Source organism: Stylophora pistillata, chromosome 9 (assembly GCF_964205215.1).
Source record: "Stylophora pistillata chromosome 9, jaStyPist1.2, whole genome shotgun sequence".
NCBI classification, from domain to species: Eukaryota; Metazoa; Cnidaria; class Anthozoa; order Scleractinia; family Pocilloporidae; genus Stylophora; species Stylophora pistillata.
In genome coordinates this window covers 12,527,691-12,546,570 of record NC_142527.1, presented here as the reverse complement: position 1 = coordinate 12,546,570, position 18,880 = coordinate 12,527,691, and the positions used below count along the sequence as shown (strand labels likewise).

Genomic DNA, 18,880 nt, shown 5'->3' with positions numbered 1-18,880 from the left:
CTGTACTTTTCTGACAAGTTGGTCGCCGCTGGGGAATACCTTAGACACCACAGCTAAAGGCCATTGATTTCTTGGAGATTCATTGTCACAGACTAGTACGACATCTCCTTTTCTCATACATCTCTTGGGTGTGGTCCACTTCTGACGCTTTTGGAGTAGGGCGCAGTATTCTTTTTGCCAGCATAACCAGAGTTGATTAGCGAGGTACTGAACTCTTCGCCATCATTTACGAGAATACTGGTCCGGCGACTCAAATTTTCCAGGTGGAGGTAACACAACTTGAGTCTTAAGTGTCAGCAGGTGGTTTGGGGCCAGCGGTTCAGGTTCTCTATTGTCAGGGGACGACAGTTCACTATACACTCGGCTTCAGTCATGAATGTACGTAGCGCTTCGTCGTCTAGCTGGGTGCTATGCTTTAGTAGCAGTGCTGATAAGACCGAGCGAGCTGTGCGTATTTGGCGTTCCCAAATACCACCCATATGTGAAGCTTTAGGAGCATTGAGATTAAAGTCGATCCAATCGCAGTCTTGGGAAGACAAGTATTCCTTCAGGGGTGTAGTGTCTAGCTCTTTGAGCACAGCAACTAGTTCGTTCTTTGTGCCGACAAAGTTAGTTCCCTGATTGGATCTGAGCTCACGAACCTTTCCTCTACGGCTGATAAAGCATCTGAGTGCATTCAAGAACGAGTCTGACGTCATGGAGTTTAAGGTTTCCAAGTGTATCGCGCGGGAAGAGAGACAGGTAAATATTAGTCCCCATCGTTTTAACTCTTTTCTTCTTTCTTTGATGTAGAACGGGCTGAACACATCCATTCCAGTGTAGGTGAATGGAGGAGCTGGTGTGGTTCGCTCAGAGGGTAGGTCTGCCATCTTTTGGTCTTGCACATGGCCCCGTAACCTGTGACACGTTACACACTTGGCAACGATGTGGGAAACTGGGGAACGACCATTGATGATGAAGTACCCAGCTTGGCGGATGGCGTTGTGCGTCATGCCGTAGCCTTGGTGATGCTGCTTCCCATGATGGAACTGGCGTATGAGGAGAGTAGTCACGTGGCTCTTTTTAGGCACGATGACAGGGTGTTTGATTTCGTATGGGGATGTCGCACTTCTGAGTCGGCCGCCAACTCTAAGGAGGCCTTCTTTATCGATAAATGGGTCCAGCTTGTGGAGGTTGCTGTCGAGTTTGACAATGCTGTTTCTCTTCCGCGCACTCTGGCGATCTTGGAATTGATTATTGTTGCCTTCGAGCCTTTTGAGAGTCTTGATATCTTGCTTGAAGTGGTTGAATTGGATTGATCTCAGAACTATATTCTCGGCCTGGGAAAGCTCTCTTACTGAGTAGGGTCTTTCTTTGGGACGCCAGTTATACATCTTGTTAGGTCTTAATCTTTCAACTGCTCTCTGCACTTGAACAATGCATCGTTTGAGATGATTAAGAGAGGAGAAATGATTAAAATGGTACGGTTCTAATGGTCCGGTGTGAGTCGAAGGTCTTTCTTCTTCGATCTTTGTGGCTAGTGTGGATGCTGAATCCTTTCTGACTTCCAGGTCCGACGGATGGAGGGCGTTAGTGGGCTGCAGCTGTAACGGCAGCAAGTCTTGTTCCCATAGGGATTTTGGTCCGTTGAACCAGCGGTTGCTTTGTAGCAATTCTTTTGCTGTTAAACCGCGAGAGGCTTCATCGGCTGGATTTTCTTTCCCTGGGATGTGGAACCAGTTTCCTGGGGAGCTGGATCTCTGATATACTGTATGCGGTTGCCAACATACACGTGAAATCTGCGCGCGTCGTTATTGATGTGTCCAATTACGATCTCAGAGTCGGTGTAGTAATAGCACTGAATGTTACCGATATCAAGTTCACTCTTGAGCATTGTGGCTACATTGACAGAGATAACGGCTGCTGTCAACTCTAAACGAGGTATCGATATTGGCTTGAGGGGGGTGACCCGAGATTTTGCCATAAGGAAGCTGACGTGAACTTCATTTCTTTCATTTTCCATACGCAGTTAGGAAATCTGACCGATGCCTGTGTCGCTCGCATCCGAGAAGCTATGGATCTCTGTGTGGACTGAATCACCGAAATCCGGTGGCTTAAAACAGCGGGGAAATGTTAGTTTCTCTAAAAGTGGTAGTTCTGTTCGCCATTTCTCCCACAGCGGTAGAATATCCTCTGGTATCGGATCGTCCCAACTCACATTTTGACGACAGAGGGCTTGAAGAATCTGTTTGCCGCTTAATATAACAGGTGATACAGCTCCGAGGGGATCGTAAACTGAACTGATTGTGGAGAGAATCCCGCGCCGGGTTGTGGGTTTGTCTTTAAGTTCGATGCGGAATCCAAAGGTATCTGATTCGATACACCAGTAGGTACCAAGAGACCTTTGGACGGGCATTGCGTCGTGTCGAAGATCTAAATCTTTGAGGTCTTTCGCGCGGTTGTTAACAGGTAGGGCTTCTAAGACTTCCTTGCTGTTACTTGCAAACTTGTGCAGGCGTAAATTGTCTCTTGCGCACATTGCTTGAGTGTCCTTGATTAACTGTAAGGCTTGTTCTGCTGTAGGAACGGACCTTAGACCGTCGCCTACGTAGAAGTCTCTGAGGAGGAAGTCTGACGTGATGTCTCCAAAGTCCTGTCTGCGAGTTTCTGCTGTTTGGTGTAGGCAGAAGTTTGCCACTCCGGGGGAGGACGCTGCACCAAAGAGATGAACATTCATTTGATACTGGATGATTGGTTGTGTTAGATCGTTGTTTTCGAACCACAGGAAGCGTAAAAAGTTCCTGTCCTCCGGGTTGACATAAAAGCTGTGGAACATTTGCTCAATGTCACAGGTGAAGGCAACTTTTTCTTTCCGAAATCGTGTCAACACTCCGGTCAAGGAATTTAGCTGATCTGGGCCTTGGAGCAGATGTTTGTTTAACGATTCGTTTTCGAAGACGGCGCTGCAGTCGAACACGACTCGGATTTGATCTGGTTTTCTTGGATGGTATACGTTAAAGTGAGGAAGAAACCATGCTTTGCCCTTTTCTGTACTCAGTTGATCATTGGGGACTCTACGGGCGTGGCCGTTATCAAGCGTACTTTTCATAAAGGCTAGGTAATCTTTTTTCAAGTTGCTGTCGTTTAAAAGCCTTCTTTTAAGTGATAGGAGCCTTCTCAAGCAGTACCCTTTATTGTCGGGTAGTGTCAGGTGATCAGATTTGAAGGGCAGTGGTGCTTCCCAGTTTCCGTTTACATTCTTGTGCAGGCCTTTGGTAAGTATTTGTCAGAAGCGTTTATCCTCAATGGACTCGGATTGTTCGGTTCCACGAATCTTGCGTGTGTGGTGAACCTCGCTGTAGTCAAGCTCCATCATTTCACGTACTTGCTTCAGGCTCATGAGGTCTTTTGAACTCATCAGGTCCTGGAGTGGAGGTATTGTGGGCACCTCCTCGCAGCGATCTAGGAGTACTTCTCTTTCGACTGTTACTCGATCGACTGAGGCTGCATTGGTCCTTGATTGCTTATCCTTACATACACGACCAATTATCGTCCAGCCGAACTTGTATTGCTCTGCCCAGGGTTCTTCGTTATTTCCGAAGATGACCTTAATTGGTTGGAAGGCAGCTGGAACATTTCGGCCGATGAGTAGGCCAATATCAACATCGGGGCGGTGCTTTATCTTGTTTGCGATGTGAGACAGATGATTGCACTGCTTGGCTACTTGGGGTGTGGCAATATCCTCGTGTGAAGCAGGGATATACTCTCGTGAGTATGCAAACGGGACTTTAATTGGTGCGTAACCATTTTCTGTGTCTTGAATGGACAATCCAGTTACTTTCTTTGTTCTGATTGAGTTTGAGCCTACGATTGTGTTAACCTGTAGGTCGACCTCCGGTGCGTCTACTTCCAGTTGCTCTAGCAGGGAGTCGGAGATAAAGACATCTGTGGATTGGTCGTCCAGGACTGCATACGTTGTTAGTTTTTTTGCTGGGTTAGACTGATGGGATGCCTGTACAAGGACGATTCTAGTGTAAGGCGGCCAAAACGGTCGACGTAAGAACAAAAGATCCGAGGGAAGATTTACAAGTTTATTACACAGCAAATAAATGCAACGGTACAATAAAAAACGGGAACGAGTGACACTAAACAATAAATAAGAAAACAAAGTTCCAATTAGCCAAATGATGTAGCAAGATTAAAATGACTTAGGAAAAAGTACTTAACAGTAAAAGGTAACCTACAGACAGAAATAATTCAGTAAAGAAAGGAAACAAACAAAGTACTTGAAAACAGGAAATTGTGTGACAGAAACTATCAAAAATAGTGATTGCTACAGCAAGCATGAATTCAACAAAGATTACAAGCTAGGCTTAATATTACAACTTGAGCTAATACAGTATAAAACAGTGAAAGGAGAAAATGAAATTACTAGTGTAATGAAAACACAGGAATCATAGCAACAATGAATTGGAAGCAGGTAAGCAAAATATTACAGCTGCTAAAACGAAAACAATAGTAGTTCATATAGCAGAGAAACTACATGCTGTGCGACAAAGGTCAGAGTAAATAAATAAGATACAGTAGTAAGATAAAAAGAGTATGTGGCTAAACTAAGCAAATTCTAACCCGAAAATCACTACAAAAATACAATGGAAACAACTATATGCTGAGCTTAGGGCTCAAACAAACATAAAATACTGAAACATACCAAAAGCTAGTATAGCTTAGAATCCGCTTTAAGGCACTGTCAGGAAGGCAACAAATCAACTGAACTCACCGAGCAAACAGTTGTAACTTATAGTAAAATACAGGAAAAGGTAAAAATAACTTAAAACCAAATTTGGGCTAGGAGCGATTAATTAAACAGGAATTACCTAAGGGAAATCGGCAATTAAACAGGAATTACATAAGGGAAATCGGCAGTTAAAGGAATAATACAATTAACACATTACTAACACAATCGCTAAAATTCCATAAAATAGAATAAACAGAACAAACATGTTTTAAGTAGGAAATAAGCCTAAGTGACTCTGTCACATTTCCCCCTGCTTTTGCTTGTCATGTCCTCATACAAGTGCAAAAATAAAACTACACTGCAGTCTTAGGTTGATGATGAGGGTTTCTGTGTCGTCCTTTGTTAAGCCTCGCAGATTGACGCAGTGGGGGTCTGTCAGGTTCAGCTGGTATAGGTACAGATTTACCAGGGGCACTAAGAGCAATCTCAATGTCTTCATTCTCATCAGAAGAATCATCTGGGGTTACTTGGTTGGGTCTAGGTGCAGGAACTCGTTTCCGCTGGGGGTTTAACTGGGTAGGCTGTGGCCTAGGCTTGGGGCAAACTTGAAGCTCAGCACGGTTCACAATTTTATTAGAGCCTTGGCCATCGGTAGGTTCAATCTCATAGACATTGTCACGTCGATCAACAACTTTGTAGACTTTAGAGTTCCACCTGTCTTGGATCTTGGCTCTCCCTTGTGGGTGGCTACGTGTAAGAACTCTTTCGCCAATTGGGATTGTATCTGACTTGACTTGCTTGTGGCGATCAAACTGCTTTTTGCGAAAAGAAGCTTCTGTTTGGAGCTTGTTCTGGGTTTGTTGATGGGCTTCACGTAGTCAGTTTTGATGTAAAGTAAGCCACTCACCATTGTTTGGTGTTCGTGATCATTTGGCAACAAGAGATCAATTGGTAATCTGGGGTCAATACCGAATAGTAGGTAGTGTGGAGAGTATCCTGTTGAGGCATGAGGAGTTGCATTATACGCGTAACACAGTTCCTTCAAGTGCTCAAGCCACTTCCTTTTCCTCTCAGGTGGCAGGGTGCGTAATAGGTCATGAAGTGTGCGATTGAAACGCTCACACTGGCCATTTCCTTGGGGGTGGTATGGAGTACTGCGGGATTTCTTAATTCCATAAGTACGGCACAACTCTTGGACTATCTCTGCTTCGAAGCATCTTCCTTGATCAGAGTGAATCCGCTTAGGTACCCCATAGACGAGGAACCAATCGCGAACCAGGGTCTTGATGACGGTGCTAGCTCGCTGATCTCTGGTTGGCACAGCAACAGTAAACTTCGTGAACACGTCAGTGAGTACTAAAACGTTTTCTCTACCATCTGAAGCTGGTTCAAGCTGCGTAAAATCCATGGCTAGTACTTCCAATGGTTTGGAGGCAATGATGCTTGTCATTGCGGTCTTGACTGGTAGGTAGGGCCCTTTTGCTACAATACAACGCTCGCACTCGGACAAGTACTTCCTAATGTAGCCATGGAGTCCAGGCCACCAACAGCGTTCGCGTACTAACTGCTCTGTTCGCTCAGCTCCCTGATGGCCACACTGATCATGGACACCCTTCAGGACTTCGTCACAAAGAGCAGCGGGAAGAAGGAGCTGTAATTGCTTGCTGCCATGGCTGTCTGAGCTTTTGCGATAGAGCAGTTCTTTCTTCTGTACTATTTTGTCCCACTGCTTGAGAAGTTGCTTTACTTCACGGGTCTCAAGTTTCTTTTCCCTTGCTGTAGGCCTCCGACCAATGGCACGGTAGTGGATTAGACGCTTAATGGCAGCATCGACACACTGCAACCTTGCTAGTTGCTTAACATTCCAGGAGGGAACTGGACTGGTACTGTACCGTTGCAGGGGATCCGCTATTAATTGATTAACTACCGCACTGGGGTTGTCTTGCTGGGACACTGTCGATTGGAGTAGTTGCCCTCGAAGAGATTCAGGTAAGGCTGTAGTACTGAGGGTTGATGCCAACAATGACTTAACTTGATCTACGAACCGCTCTTCAGGCTTCTCCCGATTGATGCGACTTAGAGCATCTGCGTTTGCGTTGTGCTTTCCAGCACGGTACTTGATCGTAAAGGTAAAGTTAGCCAACTCAGACACCCAGTGTTGTTCAACAGCCTTCAGCTTGCACTTTGACTGCAGGTAAGTCAGTGGGTTGTTGTCGGTCAGTACTGTGAAGGTAGAGGAGGTCAAGTACTCACAGAACTTTTCTGTGAAGGCCCACTTGAGAGCAAGGAGTTCCAGCTTTCTGGAGGAGTAGTTCTCCATGTTCCTCTCTGCTCCCCTTAGGGAACGGCTAGCATAGGCTATTGGCCTAACCTTTCCGTCCTGCTCCTGTGACAACACTGCTCCAAGGCCTTCGTTAGATGCATCGACCTCCACGATGAAGGGTTGTGTGTACACCAGGTAGGCCAGCACTGGAGGGCTGGTCAAGGTTTGCTTCAGAGATTCGAATGCGTTCTGGCACTCTCTGTTCCAATCACACTCGACCGACTTGCCTCTTAGTTTACCGTACCTTCCACCTTCATACAGTTTGGTCACCAGCTCGTGTAGAGGTCTTGCTAGCTGGGCAAAGTGAGGAACAAATCTGCGGTAGTAGGAGGCAAAGCCGAGGAATGACCTCAGATCCTTCAGGGTCTTTGGTTTTGGCCAGTTAGTAACTACCTCTGTCTTTACGGGGTCAGTGGCCACCCTGTCAGCTGATACCACATGTCCCAGGTACGTCACCTGGGTGCGGAAAAACTGACACTTTTTAGCCTCAATCTTCAGCCCATGTTCACGCAACTTCTGAAACACCATCTCTAAGCGCTGCAGGTGGGTGCTGATATCTTGACTGAAGACTATGATGTCGTCAAGGTACACGATCAGGGTTTCCAACAACTCATCGCGAAAAATGGTCTGCATTATTCTCTGGAATGTTCCGGGCGCACCTCCGAGTCCAAAAGGCATCCGGTTGTATTCAAACAACCCGAACGGGGTGGTGAAAGCTGTCTTATGTCTGTCCTCAGGCGCAACTTCTACCTGATTATAGGCAGAGGCCAGGTCAATTGTAGAGAACAGTCTAGCACCACCCAAGACATCAAGAGACTCTTCGATCCTAGGCAAAGGGAAAGCATCTCGTTTAACTTTGGCGTTCAACTGTCGGTAATCCACGCACATGCGCAGGGCACCATTCTTCTTCCGGACCAGCACAACAGGTGAGGCATAGTTGCTCTGGCTCGGCCTAATAACGCCTTTGTCCAGCAGATCTTGTAGGTGCTCCTTGACTTCAGCCAGCTGATTTGGGGGAATGCGCCTGTGCCGCTGGTTCACTGGGATGTCATCACATGTGGGTATTTGATGCTGCATGACTTGGGTCCTGCCTAGGCTGCTTTCATCACTGGCAAACACATCTGCATAGGTGCTGAAAATCTGCAACGCTTCTCGCCTCTCGTCTGAAGTACCCAGGAAGTCCTTTAAGGTAATCTCTGCGGGAAGGTCTCGTTCACGAGGGGGGCGTATAGGTTTACCCGGTTCCGGGGAGGAGGCCCCCCGAAACTCTGCTCCATGGGGACAGGATACTAACACTTCATTACTCCGAACTTCGAGCCTCGGTTGGTCCCCACTGGTTACCTTTCCGGCACTTGTTACCGTTCCCAGACGTGTTCTTGGCTTTAGCCATACGTCTCTCGGGGAAGAGTTTGCTACTTGGATGAGGAAACAAGTCTTGGAGGCATCCACCAGGGTATGGGCCACCTGAAGATTTCCTGGTACTGGTACGTTAAGGGGTTCTACCAGGGCACTAGGACCACAGGCTGGACCAGTGACAGCTACACTGGCCACTGAATTAGAGGGGACGAGGACTGGGTATGTACCAGCAACACGGACAAAACCAGAGACAGGGTTTCCTGACATCCTTGATTCAGCATTGGGCCGTTGTCGGAGCAGTGCACCAAACTGGGGTATCTGCGCCAGCACGTTTGTTCCGAGGAGTCCTGGTGCGATTTTTCTCCGATTGTTAGTGGCTGGAGCGTCTTTTAAGAGTAGTACACCGCATCTGGGTACTTTAACCCCATCAACCTCTATCGTCAGCTCCAAGTAGCCAAGGTACGGTATCTCAAGTTCGTTGGCAGCCCGCAGGGTCAGCATCTGGCCATCTTCCCTCACGCGCCCGCAGGTCGACTTGAGATTTCTTTTGTAGAAGTCCTCTGTGATAAAGGATACCATGGAGCCTGAGTCCAGGACACAGAGCACGTCAATACCACCAAGTTTTGCTTGGACTGTCGGGGTACCTCCGACCAAGTGTATTGGCATGCTGTCTGGTTTAGATAGAGGTTCTGAGCCACTGTTGTTCCCCTCCACGGCATGGCTCACTGCCGTGGAGTATTCTCTTTTAACGGTGGCTGCTGTCTGTTTTCTCTGTTTGGGAGGCGACCGCCTCGCTGATTTCGTCTCCCGTTTCCTGGGCAGTCCCTCTGGAAATGTTCCCTGTTACCACACCCGAAGCAGCCGGGCTGCCACGTGTTACGGCTATGGGACATCAGCTGGGAAATGCTTCGCTGTTGCCTTTCCAGGGTTGACTGCTGACTGCTTATGTGTTCGGCCAGGAGTTGTTGTTGCTTTTGCAGATTTTCAGCAAGGAGCTTTTGGCTAGCCACGAGTTCCTTAACCACACTCTGCAGATTGGGCAGTGCCCTAGCTTCTTCACAGGTAGGCTCTTCCGTGACCTCACGAACCTTTGCAGAACGTTTCTCGGAGCTACCATCCTCATCCATCCAGCACTGAACCTCGTCCCGTATCTGCTGAAAGGTCTTTGTAGGATGGTCCCGTACCCAACGTTTGATATCCCTTCGGAGCTGGGGGTCTCTGAGGTTCTCGAGAAACTGGTCCCGTAGTAGTTTGTCCTTGTCGGTTACAGCTCCCTCGTCCAGGCGCTCCACGCGTGCCAAGAGCACCATCAGTGCATGGGAGAATTCCCTCACTGATTCTCGGTCATGTTGTTTTCGTTCAAAGAATCGCTGCAGAGCCTGGGTTCCCGTCAGGCCTTCGCCAAAACAATCGCGAAGGACCTTGAAAATGGCCGTTGGGCTATTTCGGTCATCGGCTGGGCGGAGATGCACCTCCTCTTTGGCTGCCCCTTCCAGATGGTAAAAGAGGAAGTCGATGGCATCGGATTCGGTATGCCCAGCAATAGCACGCTTAGCATCACTGATCCATTCCTCCAGGACACCATCCTCTCGGCCACCAGCAAACCTTCTGAGTTTGCGCTCTCTGGGGACTTTGACGGTAATCTGCTGAGGGGATTCAGAACCGGTACTCCCACTTGCTGTCTGCTGGTTGAGCTTCGTCTCTAGAGCCTCAAGTTTCTGCTTCAAAGCTGTGAGCTGTTCCTCAGCCGACATTCCTAGTTGTTACTCGTTCCCATTTTTCTCTTTATGCTAAACTTTACTTAAACAACTCGAATCCCACTCCTGACACCAAAATGTAAGGCGGCCAAAACGGTGGACGTAAGAACAAAAGATCCGAGGGAAGATTTACAAGTTTATTACACAGCAAATAAATGCAACGGTACAATAAAAAACGGGAACGAGTGACACTAAACAATAAATAAGAAAACAAAGTTCCAATGAGCCAAATGATGTGGCAAGATTAAAATGACTTAGGAAAAAGTACTTAACAGCAAAAGATAACCTACAGACAGAAATAATTCAGTAAAGAAAGGAAACAAACAAAGTACTTGAAAACAGGAAATTGTGTGACAGAAACTATCAAAAATAGTGATTGCTACACCAAGCATGAATTCAACAAAGATTACAAGCTAGGCTTAATATTACAACTTGAGCTAATACAGTATAAAACAGTGAAAGGAGAAAATGAAATTACTAGTGTAATGAAAACACAGGAATCATAGCAACAATGAATTGGAAGCAGGTAAGCAAAATATTACAGCTGCTAAAACGAAAACAATAGTAGTTCATATAGCAGAGAAATTACATGCTGTGCGACAAAGGTCAGAGTAAATAAATAAGATACAGTAGTAAGATAAAAAGAGTATGTGGCTAAACTAAGCAAATTCTAACCCGAAAATCACTACAAAAATACAATGGAAACAACTATATGCTGAGCTTAGGGCTCAAACAAACATAAAATACTGAAACATACCAAAAGCTAGTATAGCTTAGAATCCGCTTTAAGGCACTCTCAGGAAGGCAACAAATCAACTGAACTCACCGAGCAAACAGTTGTAACTTATAGTAAAATACAGGAAAAGGTAAAAATAACTTAAAACCAAATTTGGGCTAGGAGCGATTAATTAAACAGGAATTACCTAAGGGAAATCGGCAATTAAACAGGAATTACATAAGGGAAATCGGCAGTTAAAGGAATAATACAATTAACACATTACTAACACAATTAACACATTACTAACAAATCGCTAAAATTCCATAAAATAGAATAAACAGAACAAACATGTTTTAAGTAGGAAATAAGCCTAAGTGACTCTGTCACACTAGCACATGACCTACTGGTTTCCTCCTCCCCGCAGACTTGCGTGCAAGCTGTAGATGTATTTTTGGCTTCGGGGTTATTAGGTTTCTTCTTGTGATCGGGCGTTGCCTCAGTATGTAGCGCTGTCAAATGTCTCTTGTGGCAAATGTCGCACACTGGAGGTGTCTGATCGCAATTTTCGGCGTTATGCTTGCTGGGAGCCATGCACTTAAAACAGAGTTTGTTTTTCTTAAAGAAGTCTCTTTTTTCTTCCCAGGTTAGCTCTCGAAATTTCTTGCACTCGTTTAGCGTGTGGGACTTTGTGTTGTGGAAGAGACAGAGTTTAGAGGCAGAATTGCCTTCTGATTTCGCCTTTTTTGGTTCGGGAGATGAGACTTCGCGTTCACCGCTTGTTTTCGAGGCCAAGTTAGTAGAACTGGCTACTTTTTTACGTGGTAGGGGGCCAGGTGGATTTGGGTCTTTGGTTGCGTGGCGGAAAATCTGCGGAATGTTCATGCGATCAGCATGGAAGGTTACTGTTTCTACGAACTCAGCAAAGGTCGGGAATGCATCGCAACCTTTCCTTTGTTGCAGGGTTTGCACCGTTGTGGACCACTTTGTTAGAAACCAACTGGGGAGCTTTTCGACTAAGGTTTGTAACTTGGAAAGATATTCAAAAATCTTAAGACTGTCAAGGTGGTTTTTTGCCATTTCGACTTGTTGTAGGAAGTCGCTAAATTCTCTCGGGCCTCAGGCGTCGTTACTGCCTATTTTAGGCCAATTAACCAGCTTGTTCTCAAAGTCGGTAGCTATAATCGCGGGGCGGCCAAAGCGTGACTTCAGTTTTTTTCTTGCTTCGCTGTACGCTATTTCTGGGCTAGCGGCGACCATGTACTGCAGTTGCTCAACAACTTTCTTCGCCTTTCCATCCAAATGCTGATAGAGGAGATATAGTTTCTTTTGAGCGCTAATCGGTGCGGAGTCGATTAGAGCGTCGAAAGCTGTTTCCCAAACAAAGAATTTGGTGTCTGTCTCGTTACCAGTGAAAACGTCCGGCTTGGCTTGCGGGAGCCATTGCAGCTGAGTTACCTTAGCCAAAGCCTCGGCAATTTGGAAGACAGAGTCTGAATTTGGGGGAGTGCGATTTTCACCTTGAACATGCGGAGTTGGCTTGATCTCTCGGTACATAGTGGCCGGAGAACTCGCAGGGGTGAAGGGATCGGCGCACAGACGTAGGTCAGAGGCGGACGGATGGACAGCCCTTAGGCTGGTAGTAACGGGCGGAAAATCGCGAGGATGAGGAGTCGGGGGTACTTGAGGTAAAGGCGTGAATGGGGTACTGGCGTTAACGGCTGTCTTAGGAGCTGCCAGGCTGTTTGAAGTACTCAAAACAAAGGACTGCGAGGTAATTAGGCCGCCTGTGTTTGCGGAGAATGTCAGAAGCTGAGATGTTGTTGGATAGTCTGTGGCAAGATTGGGTGGAGCCAAGAGTCCTGTGTCAGTTGGGGCCATGGTGGCTGAAGGTCTTATGTGAGGTAGATGTCCTGTGTCGGCGAAGGGATTGACTGGCAATCCTTCGTTCTTATTTAGAGGCGACAACAAACTTCCGGTCGACGTCGGGTGAGTGGGAACAAATTCTGCTTGGTTTACAAACCGATCAATAATCGTTTCTTTGGGTAATTGATCTATGTCGTCAAAATTGGACGGATTTTGTTCTTTTAGCGCCTCTTCATAAACGGCTTCCTCTGCCAAAGTTTCGCTTAGTTGTTGTTGCAGTCTCAGTTTATTTAAAATCTTTTGTTGCTCTTCTATTTTATCGCTGAATTTTAATTTCTGCTCCAGCGCTGCGCGTTTTGCTTTCACATTAATCAAAGTTTCTTTTGATGGGCGCGATGAACCGGATGTGCATGACCTTATCGAATGTCTTGACTTGCATGACGATTTTGATCCTACAGACAAGGTCTCAACTTTGTCTAATGTCAACACCTTGTTTAATGCCGCGCTTTGTACTCCTTGAATTGAATCTTTTACAGTTGAAAGTAATTCGGTTATCAGCTCTGCTTGGGGGGTATTTTTCGCTAGGTCTAACCAACTGTTTAACTCGAATTCAGTTTTTTCCGCGAGTGTAATCAAATCTCTGACCTTTCTGTCTATTTGCTCTCGGTCTGTTTAGCCAGCGAGGTATGTGTGGAACGCAGTGACGTTTGCGTGAAAGTTCTTGTTTGCGGTTTTAGCAGAACTTTCCTTTACCGCGGAGTGGAACTCGATACCCTTTTTTGTCATAGTCCGAAGAACGTGTTTCCGACGGTTCGCTTTTTTCATAAATTTTTAGACCTTCTGCTTGATCGGGGACGATTGCATCTTTACTCTGCGCAAAGTTTTCTGAATTTTCCCCAAAGCCAGTATCACTAGTTTCGTCTGGTAAAGCGCCGAGTTTTGTCTTTTGTTCATTGTTTTGTGGGTGGCTCGTGACGTAGTACTTCAAGTATTTGGGCGATAAGTTCGACAAGGTGATGAGACACGGACACTCCTTGCTTTCTAAAACTCTGTTACCACCAGTAACTAATTTAAATAAATGCAAGGTTAATTTTCTCCTCGTCGCCTGAAGAGGTTTTCTCTGATCTTCTTTAGTTGCAGATTTTTACTCAATTTAAGCGTTGTTCTCCAGCAAAACTTGACTTTTCTTTAGGTAGATCGACAGCGCTCCATTGTTCATTCTGACGAGCACGTGCTCTTCTGCCTTTTCTATTTTGGTTACGATAGTAAAGGAAAGGACTTACTTTGTGTCCTCGGTTGACTGCTCAGTAGTTTCCAAGGGTGGACTATTCTTCTCGCTCGGGTGAACTTGCTTGACTTGATTTGAACTGTAGAGAAATTCGACTGTAGCGGCGTCAGCTCCTGTGGCGGAGAGATCCGTGAAACTAAAAATGAACTAAGGACTCACAGTTTCCACAAGGCTGGGATTTATTGTGACGGTTCTGAATTAAGTAGCGATAGCTGGAAGTTCCCTAATGTAACTAAAGGCTGCTCAAAGTTCTCTGAAGTTGCCCGTCGAATTTCTGTGAGCCTTCTCGTAAATTACATAAGTGTTTGCGGCATATAAGCTAAGGTCACGTGATACTAGCGGGAAGTCATTGTGACGTAAAATGCTGTAGAGATTAAAAAAGGAGAATATAAAAATACTGCGGGAATTAAAGTGCACGGGCACTGTTACAATCAGTTAACCCATAAAATGTTAAAGAACTGCTTACGTTTTCTTGATGATTAGCCATGTCTAGATCCATAATAGTATACATTTATAGAGGTCATTCAATTGAGCAATAGTTAATGAAGCTGATCGAGGAACTCTTCGAATTCCTCATGTCACAAAACATTTCGTAATTGAGCTCTCTGTTTTCTTCAGCATTATTTTACTGTTGGCCATCCAGATAAACTTGTAGTTACGGTCGCGCTTGAATTGTAAAATTCTGCCCAGTAGTCGCTTTCTGGACGGCGTCAGGCTTTAATCGAGATGAATTAATGCTTTATGACTTACAGCCACAGATTCCGGCTCACAGACCACCGACAGAAGGTCTTTAGTCCGCTGAGATTTTAATCTTTTCCTGTTGCTGTAGATTTTCTCTCTTCTCTCTCTTCGAGTGAATTTTACGATTAGTCAATCTTTCACTTTCTTCTTTGGTGGCAAACGGTGAGCGATTGATATATCATTTGGGCCGAGGTTCACTCCCATAATCTCAGACATTTCTTTTACCAGCAACGCTGGGTTATCATTTGGTACGATCAGATTACCAGTTATTTCGAGGCAATATCTTTGTGCGTACTGCTCAAGCTCATCCAACTGGATCTCAACATTAAGATAATCGTTTCCAAGCTTCCCAATGTCTTCTTTTATCCCTCTAATATCGCCCTTTAGACTGTCATTGTGTTCTTTTACATCCTTAATGGTTGATATCACTGTATCGTATTTCTTTGAAATGAAGTCTTGGGACTTTTCAATTTCTTCAAATCGTTTTCGGAGGTCTTGAAGGCCAGCTTTGAGCAAATCGACTTCCTTGCGGATCTCTTCTCGTATGTTAAGAAGAAACTCCTTTGCCCAAAGCTCTTTCAAACTTTTTCCCGTTAGACTCATGCTTTCAAACAGTCCAACTTCTGAGCTCTTTCAAACAGCCCAACTTCTTAAGAGATTGCTTTGTAATGATGCTGCTAATTACGGTGGCCCACAACTGTCACGGCAAAACAAAAAGTCACGGCACTACAAACTTTACTCACGGCAAAACAAAATTAACTCACGGCAAAACAAAATTAACTCACGGCAAAACAAAATGAACTCACGGCAAAACAAAATGAACTCACGGCAAAACAAAATGAACTCACGGCAAAACAAAATGAACTCACGGCAAAATAAAGAAAACGAGTTGGTCAGCGGTTGGTCAGCGGTTGCTATTTGCATTTGAAATGGATTGTCGTGTAACAATAACACAATACTCGCTCGGAAACCGCCATTTTTCGAGTTCATCATGTTTTGCTCCGCGTGTGGTTCGGTAGTAGATGAAGATGCAAACTTTTGTAAAAGCTGTGGTAAAGGTACGTTTCTTAATTTAAAGTTTTCGTATTTGCATTTCTTTTAGTTCCAAACAACGATGGGCGCGAAGACACTGCTACAAATTAGCTGAGTAGCACGTGTCTGGAATGAGATTGTGCATGTAGCCTGTGTGTAAAAAGAAACATTTATTATGTATGTGCCTTGGTGAATTAAGGATTTTTCAACAGGTGGAAAATACTGTACGCCTGCAAAGTGTCTGTCAATTATATTTTTTCTCTTTGTTTCTCTTTGTATTGTATTGTGTTGTATTGTACATGTTAAGAGGTAGAAAAAGTGGTCTGTGTTCATCCCTATATTTTTTTTACATTGACGTTTTAGACCTAAGGCTAGAAGATTCAAGTGAAGAAGAAGACTCTAGCAATGAAGTTGAGGTGGAGATTGACGAGGAGACCATTATCAAATATTATTTTCAACGCGGTTTTAGTTATGAAGAAATCATTCATTTCCTTGCTAAGTGTCATGACCATGAAATAAGTAAGAGCACACTTTTAAGGCGATTGAAGACATATGGACTCAAGAGAAGGAGTTTTTTCAAGGCGAATGATTCTGGTGAGGTTTTAGAGGCAGTTAGAAAACGTATCCTTGAGATTATCCATGGACCTGGATCATGTGGCGGATACAGGACGGTATGGCACACCTTAAAGATGGAAGATTTGCATGTTCCTCGTATAATAGTTCAAGATATATTAAAAGAGGTAGATCCAGAAGGTTGTCAGTTGAGGAAAGCTCACCGGTTGAAGAGGAGGACTTATCATTGTCTTGGGCCAAATGATACTTGGCACATGGATGGTTATGACAAACTGAAGCCCTTTGGGTTTTCCATACATGGAGGCATAGATGGCTTCAGCCGGAAAATATTATGGCTTGAGGTTACCAGGTCCAACAACTCACCAGACAACATTGCCACTTACTTCTTAAGTACTGTAAAAGAATTGAAGGGGTGCCCTAGACAGCTAATTACAGATCTTGGCACTGAAAACGGATTGGCAGCATCAATGCAGTCTTATTTTCATGATGATGCTGATGCCCACCGTTATGTCTCGTCACCTAGAAACCAAAGAATTGAAGGGTGGTGGTCATTTTATTCACGGAGCAGGTCAACATGGTGGCGCAATTTTTTTCAAGATTTAGAATTTAAGGGTGTCTTAGACTCTTCTTCTGAATTAAGTATGGAATGTTTGTGGAACTGTTTTGCGCCAGTTATCCAGAAAGACCTAGACATTGTTAAAGAACACTGGAACAGCCACAGAATTAGGAAAAGTAGGCACAACACAGTCCCTGGTAGACCTGATTCACTATTCTATTTGCCTGAGTTTCATGGGGCTGTTGGAAACCTTCTGCTCAACGTTCCTCAGTTTGAAATTGACTATGTATCTCAGCACATAATTCAGAGGAGAAGTGGTAATGAATATCAAGATTACTTTGATTATGCTAGAATTGCCCTTGGAATCAGCCTTCCAAACGACTGGCAAGAGGCAGAGAGACTTTATCGCAAACTTTTAACCGTAGCTGTAAATGGTGCATAATTGCCAAAATTCAGTCTAAGATTGCTTAAGATATTGTTAGACATTTCTCATTTTAAGCAAGTTATGTCTTGTTTTTTTGTCCCAAAACCACACCAACTGTCACTTGGTGTTAACATTACTGTACAGTATATCAGCCATTGAGTCAATCAGTAAAGGTTACTGCTTGGTTAAAAAAATATATATATTATCAAAGAAAAGCGACTCAAGAAGTCTTCATGGTCAAAATATAACATTAACTTAAGTATTTTATTGATCAAATTGATCTCCAAGACTTTATGAAAACTGTATTTGTGTTATCATTAACCAGAAGATGAGGCTACTCTTGTTAATGAAAGAAATGCACTGAAGAACATTGTTGTAACAGACATAAGGTCATATGAACATGTATGATTAGGAATCTCAAAAACCTTATCAATTTTCAAAGTTGATATGATAGCTGCATTTGTATGCCTCAGAAATAACTTTAACATTAACTTGTGGTTTTTTTTTTTAAACTCTATAACAATGCCATGACGATTGTGAAAGCAACATCTGTTTGTCCTGTAAATCTCTTTGCAGTGGTCCCTAATGGAAAACCATTTTTACCTAAAAGTCTTAAATAGCGTTAAGCCATACCAAACGATTGTCCCTTGGATAGTGCTAACATTAAGATTTCATTGCATTTTGAAATTCATGGTTGCTACATGGCTTCGAAGTAGCAATTTCATCAATTGCCCCCATATCAAGAAACGGGTCTCAACCGTGGGCTGATTCATGTCCAAAAGCCACATGGCCCATGGAAAGTCGGTTTCAATCCTCCTCTTAGGAGGCTCAAGTAATCCTCTCACGAGGCTCACTTCTCATTCAATCAACTTTTTTAAGCGTTGCTTTGTTGATCCTATTTCAAAGAAACAATGATGAAATTGGGAGAGATCAAGCCAGAGTTAATTTCATATTAAATGTCAACTGCTTTGTAATTAATAAATATTGTACTATAGCTCATATAGCCCAAAACAATAGTGTACTTTTTCATGGGTGTACAAAGGCAATATCGTACAAATTAACTTAGTTTTAGTTGCTAGTAAAGAAAATAAATAACAGAGTTTGGGGACTTCTTTCAAGGTGAATGCACTCATATTTAAGGAATATTAGCACCTTTATTCCATTTCATTTTATCTTCTGAAACCCTTTATCCCATGCTTTGTGTTTGTCCCTTCTTCCTCTGGTGTTTCCACTCTGACAGGAGACCAACCTCTGAATCCTAATGTTGTGGTTGTTATATCCAAACTTGTGCATGTCTGGATTGTCATTCCTTCCTATTTTTCTCTGCTTTCCAAAGAACTCATCAACAGGATCTTGACAGAATCTTTCTGAGAGCACCAGTTCCCATGCCCTCTTGCAAAAGGAACTTAGTAGCCTCTGTCACGGAGTGCACTGTTATCCTATAGCCTTCGTAGATCTGCCATGAAAGGAACATTCCTGCTCTAGCATTGAGTGTGAAGTTAGCTGGCCTTGTATCAGCACTTCCTTTCCAA

The 18,880-nt window shown here is 44.3% G+C and overlaps 3 protein-coding genes across 3 annotated transcripts; 1 reads left to right on the top strand and 2 right to left on the bottom strand.

The window, feature by feature from the left end:
- Nucleotides 1-293: 293 nt before the first annotated feature.
- Nucleotides 294-3,088, bottom strand: LOC148723371 (uncharacterized). Its single transcript, XM_088734436.1, has 2 exons — nt 2,023-3,088; nt 294-1,747 (listed from the first exon to the last, which is right to left on the bottom strand). The coding sequence occupies exons 1-2, from the start codon at nt 3,086-3,088 to the stop codon at nt 294-296; spliced, it is 2,520 nt and encodes an 839-aa protein (XP_088590562.1).
- A 6,030-nt stretch (nt 3,089-9,118) lies between these two features.
- LOC148723370 (uncharacterized) lies at nt 9,119-10,165 on the bottom strand. The gene has a single exon (XM_088733169.1). The coding sequence runs from the start codon at nt 10,148-10,150 to the stop codon at nt 9,119-9,121; it is 1,032 nt and encodes a 343-aa protein (XP_088589295.1). The 5' UTR covers nt 10,151-10,165.
- A 4,862-nt stretch (nt 10,166-15,027) lies between these two features.
- LOC111343545 (uncharacterized) lies at nt 15,028-17,794 on the top strand. The gene is made up of 2 exons (XM_088733166.1): nt 15,028-15,821; nt 16,159-17,794. Exons 1-2 carry the CDS (start codon nt 15,755-15,757, stop codon nt 17,364-17,366), a joined length of 1,275 nt encoding a protein of 424 aa, XP_088589292.1. The 5' UTR covers nt 15,028-15,754; the 3' UTR covers nt 17,367-17,794.
- The last annotated feature ends 1,086 nt before the right edge of the window (nt 17,795-18,880 follow it).

Coding starts and splice junctions, on each gene's coding strand:
- LOC148723370 (XM_088733169.1), bottom strand. CDS start 10,150: ATGTCGGCTGAGGAACAGCTCACAGCTTTGAAGCAGAAACTTGAGGCT.
- LOC148723371 (XM_088734436.1), bottom strand. CDS start 3,088: ATGAAAAGTACGCTTGATAACGGCCACGCCCGTAGAGTCCCCAATGAT. Junction 1,748..2,022: donor TGCGAGCGACACAGGCATCG/GTCAGATTTCCT, acceptor AACCGCATACAG/TATATCAGAGATCCAGCTCC.
- LOC111343545 (XM_088733166.1), top strand. CDS start 15,755: ATGTTTTGCTCCGCGTGTGGTTCGGTAGTAGATGAAGATGCAAACTTT. Junction 15,822..16,158: donor TTGTAAAAGCTGTGGTAAAG/GTACGTTTCTTA, acceptor TTGACGTTTTAG/ACCTAAGGCTAGAAGATTCA.